Genomic DNA, 6613 nt, shown 5'->3' with positions numbered 1-6613 from the left:
AGTGGAGTTCCCCAGAGTTTGGTTGAAAGCGTAATGCCTGATATACTCAATACAGCTTTCAATAAATGAATAATTAACTTACTAATTATATTTACAAAGCAAAAGATACACATAGAGATAATATTGCTGTTAAGCAAAATGGATTGTTTCTAGAGGACCTGTTGGCATGCTGGAAGGAAAAAGACCTAGTGCAACCCTGAATGAAAAAAGACACACCAGACCATTTGAAATTCAGCGCATTTCTATCACTTTCTGTGCATAACAACGTGGATGTCATTGCCTTCCAAACGCTCTCAAGAATTTAGGTTTCAGTTATTTAAGTAATTAAATAAGTGATTGTAGCTCACTTGATTAGCTGCACCTTTTGAGAAGTAATAAGTATCGTGGTAATTTAATTACAATGCTTCAAATTTAATTAGTGAAATAATATTGCTCCTCTTCTTCATACCACTTTCCACAATGAACCTTAATTAATATTTTTGTAATTATTAATTTAAACTTTTTGTCTCCAGTTAAATGACAAGAATGAAGAACATGGAAGCCACACATTTCTGAGTTTCTGACTCACAGGCAGGCATCTGAAGCTGAGTACCGTTTCTGGCACAGCGCACAGCTAAACAAAGGTTGGCTCTAAAACTCTTAAGCTCCATTTGCACTGAGGACCATGTGTCTGATTGACCACTGTAGACACGGCCAGCCCACACTGCAGGATTCTTCCTTTCTTGGTTTCCTTTCTTGGTTTCAAACTTCCCTAAATTCTTTCCACTAACTCTCTATTTGCTTTCCTTTTACCCTTTTTTCTATCATTCTTCCCTACAGCTATTTTCCTGGTATCTTTCTTTTTATATTGATAAATGGCTTCCTATTGAATTGGACCAACCCAGAGTGCTGAACATTACAGATACAAACATCACTTGAGAACCTAATTGCTTAGTGTCAGAGCCCAGTGTCCCTTTCCCACTGTCTTCATGCACTGTCCTCTAATCTTCCAGGATAAAGAATCCCACCTCAGTGACCCTGTATCCTCTCACATCACAGGTGGGGGATTAACTCAAGACTCCAAAAGTGAGTCCTTTACCTGCTCATTCTCACATTGTTGCCCCAGCCCAGCAGCCCATCCCACCTGCTCCATGAGGAGGGACAACGTGACCTGGGTGAGTGAGTTTGTCCTAATGGGTCTCTCAGATGACAGACAGGCCCAGGCTGGGCTCTTTGTGCTCTTTGGGGCCACCTACCTGCTGACCCTGCTGGAAAATGGGCTCATCCTCCTCTTGATGATACTGGACACCAGACCACCTGCTCATGTACTTCTTCCTCTGCCACCTTGCAGTTGTGGACATTTGCTACACCTCCAGTGGAGTCCCACAGATGCTGGCACACTTCCTGCTGGAGAAGAAGACCATCTCCTTTGCCCGATGTGAGACCCAGCTCTTCTTCACCTTGGCCCTCGGGGGGACTGAGTTTTTGCTGCTGGCTGCCATGGCCTATGACCGCTATGTGGCCATCTGTAAGCCCCTGCGTTACATGGCAGTGATGAGTCCCAGGCTCTGTGTGGCACTGGCTGGTGTCCCTTGGCTCATGGGCCTGGCTAACTCTTCCTTGGAGACAGCAGTCACCACACGCCTGCCCACCTGTGAGCACAATGTGCTGAACCATGTGGCCTGTGAGACCATGGCACTGGTCAGGCTGGCTTGTGTAGATGTCACTCTCAAACAGGTGGTCATAGTGGCCTCCATTATGGTGGTGGTGCTGCTGCCCTGCTGCCTGGTCTTTCTGTCCTATGTTCACATCATGGCCTCCATCATGAAGATCCACTCCACCCAGGAATGCTGTAGAGACTTTGAGACCTGCACCTCTCACCTCACCGTGGTCTCCATGTCTTATGGGATGGCCCTCTTCACCTACCTACAGCCCCACTCCAAGGCCTTACCAGAGCAGGACAGGGTGCTAGTGCTCTTCTACGCTATGGTGTCCCCCATGCTGAACCCTCTCATCTACAGTCTGAGGAACAAGGACATCAAGGCTGCTGTAAATCAGGTTCTGATGCAGAGTTCGAGGTCTAAATGGTAGGTGGTGACTTTTAGTTGAAAGGGCTCCTCTCTAGGGACATTGATCACTGAATTAGGAATGGCCAGCACAATACCCAAGAGTTAATCTGGCTGAGCATGTGACACTGTGTGCGTGTCCCTGACAGGTGGTAGGACAGTGATCTGTGCTCCTCTCTCCTGTTGTAATAGGGATGTGGGGGTTTCTCTGGACTCTATTTTAGGCCCACAGGCCCACATCTCATTCCAAAGGAAAGGAATTACACTGCCTGAAAAATACATATGGCTGTGTAAGAATAGATAATTATACTACTAATCTGTGTTAGATCATCAGAAAGAACCGTTGTATTTTCGTGGTTTGATTTCTTGATCATCTTTTCATACCTACATCTTGTAATCTGAAAGAATACTTGGAAGATAACAGTACGCACTCTATGAACCAGTGTTAACCTCCTGTTTTTCTATTTTGAAATTTTGTATAATCATTTTTATTCCTTTTTCATTTTAAAATTAAAAAATACATATGTCCTAATAGAAAGTTAAGTGAAATATAGTCATTTTCTTTAATGAAGAGAGAGAAAAACAATATATCAGCAGATATGAATTAGAAATGAGATTACAACAGCAGTCAGGGCAGTGCCCACAGTTTATGCCAAGAAAGTCTATTTCCTTTCTAAAATCTGCAAATCTAAATCTAAATCTCTTCCCTAATCATCGAGAAGGAGGAAAATGAGCTGTAAGTTACACGGTGTCCCATGCCCATGGGATCCCACAGGCCTTGGTTCAGAGGGGCAGAAGTCCTGTGAGCCATGTAAGGTGCAGCCCATCTCACGAGGGGGGGGAACGAACTTCCAGGGCATCCGGGGCCAAAGTCACTGTCTTGGTCCCCACAACTGGACTGTGTGAGTCACACGGGCGTCATTCTGCTGTCTCCCTTTCCAACTAGCAGGGAAGGCTAACAGCAGACCAGAGAGATGCACGTCCAGGACCTCAAGCCAATATATCTCTGCACAATGGATTCCCAAGGCTGTGCCCTTGGGGTTATCCTCTACTATACATAAATAAATGATTCAATTTTAAATATACTACATCATAAAGCAAAACAGTGATAGTTTTATTTTTATATTGAGAAATGTTTCAAGAAACTTTTCAGAACCAGACTTAAGTGTCTCACACAAATATCACAGATTTGTGATGTGTTTTGCCCACCAAAAATGTTTAAAAGAAAATTGTGAACAACTCAAGCTTTTACTCTAAGTGTTGAGAAGATAATGTCAAGTGTTGATGAGGACAAAAGGGAGCATTTCCTTAACTCTAGTAAAAGTTTTATCAAGATAAAATTCAGGGAACAAAGGAAAAATTCACATTTGCCCCTTACGGTCTGTAGCAGTTGCTCCATCCACGGCACCACGCTGCCTCACACCTGCTGGCTCAGAGCATCTTCATCTTCCCCAGAAGGACTCCTCATTCCCATCAGTGATCACTCTATGCTTCAGCTCCTGACAACACCGGTGTATCCTAGCCAGGGATTCGCCAATACAGACACACGCATTCACGGAATCCTGAAATATAGGTTCTTTTCTTTTTCTCTCATTTGGCATAATGCTTGTGAGTACTTCACACTTTAAAGGCTAAATCACATTCAATTTGCCTACCAACCGCATTTATTCCATTATCATATGATGCACATTTAGATATTTTAGATTATTCTGAATAGTGTTACTGTGAGCATTCATGTACAAATTAGTCATTTACTACCTGTTGTCAGTACTTGGTAGACACCTAGGATTGAAACTACTGTGTCCTATGTTATGTCTGAAAGGCACAGGGAAAACCTCTGAGAAATTTTTTGGGCAATACTTCCTTGGATAGGATCCAAACACACGAGTTAAATAAATAAATAAATAAATAAATAAATAAATGAGAGTACAGCAAATTAAAACCTTTTCAAAGCAAACACAATGTACAGAATGAAGACACAGCCCATGAACTAAGGAAAAATATTCTCAAAGCATGCTTGTGATGAACAGATAATATTTAAAATACATAAAAAGAAAAACACAACAACAACAAAAATGATTTATCCCCACTTAAAAATAGAAGAATGATCTCAATAGACATTCCTCTAAAGAAGAGATATCAATGGCCAATAAATACATACAAAAATGTTTTATATCTCTACTCAAACTCATCCCGCAAGGAGTCCCCTCACATTGTTAGGATGGCTGTTATTGAAAGTTAAGTGAAAGCTGGTGGTCATGGTCCATGCCTGTAATTCCTGCACTTGGGAGGCTGAGGCAGGAGAGTAACCACAAGCTCAAGGCTGAACCAGGCAAAAAAGTCAGTTCAAAGCTACCTTAAATTTCATAGTGAGATCCTGTCTCATAAAAGCAAAAAATTCTTACAAACCAAAGACAAGTATGCACTTGAATGGAGCTCAGTGGTAGAGCAGTTTCCAAGTAGAGATAATGCCAGGTCAGCGCAGCCCCACACCCACCCCGCCACAAAAGAGAAGTGTTGTCAAGGGTTTGGAGAAAAGAGAAATCTTGATCCTAGAAAAATGTAACTTTTTCACATAAAAAAGGGATAATATGAAAATAAAAGGGAACTGTCAGAGAAGAGGCAGAGGACAAGGAGACATCAGGTGGTGAGGGAATTACAAAAGCACATTGCATGTTTGAATAAATATGCCACAACTAAACCTGTAGTTCTGTATAATTAATATGCCTAATACAAAAGACAAATAACTCTAGTACACTCCTGGTAAACTTAAATTTGCAGTTATTTTAGAAAACAATATGAAGGTTCCTCCAAAAACTGAAACTAGGACTGGAACTGCCCCCACGTGACCCAGCAATGCCATTTCTGGGGATGGAGCCGCGTGAATTGAAATGGCTCTGAGAAGGGTCACAGTTCAGATTTGCACCTACAATAGGTGGGACTGGGGCTTTTTAGACATGAGCGTTAGTCTGGAGCAATGAATTTAAGAGAGAAGACCTGAAAGTTTTCTGGCTGTAGGTGTGGTAAGAGTAGTTTTATATCGTCTTTGTTATTTTGGATGTAAATGTCTTGGTTTGAGGTAGACTTCATTCCCTGATAAAATTGGTAAGGGAGTCCTCAGGCTTTGGAAACAAAGCTTTAGCAAAGTTTTGTGGAAGTTGGCAAATTAGGAAGAGCAGTGGAAAACAATCTCCAAAAGAGGATGACAGAGGGAGTGCTGTGGTCAGTGATGGCCACACAGCAGGTGGGATGGACTGAGGAGATGGGGTGGCATGGATGTGTACGAGATCTAATGACATCTTCTGGGTTTGCAGCATCTTCTGAATTAATACAGGCTGCAAGGAGTGAGAGGCACAGGCTGTAAGACACTGGAATAGAACAAACCCGGAGTTTTTCATAAATAGAACTGCTTCCACGAAATGTGGAGGCATTTCAGTCACTCCAGGACAGTTTTATTCAATGGTATCAAGTAGCAGGCTACACATCGTATTTTTCTGCCAAGAAGCTGAGCTAGGAACCCAAAAGTGAATGCAGGTTTGGCATTTACATGTCAACAAAAAGGCTTATTGGAGAAGGGAGATTGGAAATTCACACAGAGGTAGAGGCTGAGTTGAGTGTATAGAAAGTAGGAGACACAACGAGGAGGACAGTGAGGAGAGACTGAGGCCCCCCAAGGGGGCGTCACAGAGAGGGTGAGTTGTGAGACCAAGTGTGGCAACAAAGCAAAAGTAATTAGCAAGCTGCCAAAAGAAAAGGAGATCATTTCTATCAATACTTACTTTGTATAACTGGATGCTCTGGAATTTGGTGCATATATATTTAGGATTGTTATCTCTTCCTCTTGAAATTTTTCTTTAACCAGTATGTAATGACCTTCTTTATCTCTTCTGATCATAATGGACACAGCTTGAGACCATACTCATAAGCGAAATAAATCAAACTCACGTGTATAAATACCATATAGTCTCCCTAGTTTAAGAAATGGTAAGAATACCTAAAAGTATGTGTAATCATGATTCCCCATTACATGGATTTAAAGCCTTATAATGTTTTCACTCATTAGTTGGAATGGTTTTATTCTGGGTTGTTTGATTTTATTCTCTGTGATGGTATGAACAGCTATTTTGAAGAAAACAAGACATTATAATAGCTAGTGCTGATTTAATATCATCTTGTTTTGAAGTCCTGCCAAGCCTTTGTTCTTCTGTCTCCATCGGTTTTATCATGTTGTATCTTATTGGATTTTATTATGTGTGATAGTAAAAAACAAAATTTTTTATAGACAAGGAGATAGTATAGTAACCATTGTTCATTTTCTGTTAGTTGGTTCTGAATACCCTGTAATGCTTTCATTCTCTTGAATGGTTTTATACTGTTTTGTTATGTTTGATACTATAGTGTATGAAGGTATACTCAAATATTTCAAGGAAAGAGACACTATGGTAGCTACTATCATCAGGTTATTTTGTGGTGAAACACTATGTTGCCTAAATTGTTCTATTCTGATCTGTTTTGTTATGTCCTCTTTTATCTTAATCTTTTTTTAAAATAAAAGTAAAAAAAGGAGA

At 41.1% G+C, this 6613-nt stretch overlaps 1 protein-coding gene across 1 annotated transcript; it reads left to right on the top strand.

The window, feature by feature from the left end:
* Positions 1 to 814: 814 nt before the first annotated feature.
* Positions 815 to 2568, top strand: LOC100726137 (olfactory receptor 2F1-like). Its single transcript, XM_013158518.3, is given in 2 exon segments — positions 815 to 1291; positions 1293 to 2568. Coding segments are annotated over 2 exon segments (1101 nt in total). The 5' UTR covers positions 815 to 968; the 3' UTR covers positions 2071 to 2568.
* Positions 2569 to 6613: the final 4045 nt, after the last annotated feature.

This window comes from Cavia porcellus, unplaced genomic scaffold (assembly GCF_034190915.1).
Source record: "Cavia porcellus strain 051 isolate PalLab524CR breed Dunkin Hartley unplaced genomic scaffold, mCavPor4.1 scaffold_6, whole genome shotgun sequence".
NCBI classification, from domain to species: domain Eukaryota; kingdom Metazoa; phylum Chordata; class Mammalia; order Rodentia; family Caviidae; genus Cavia; species Cavia porcellus.
This window is presented reverse-complemented; position numbering and strand designations above follow the sequence as displayed.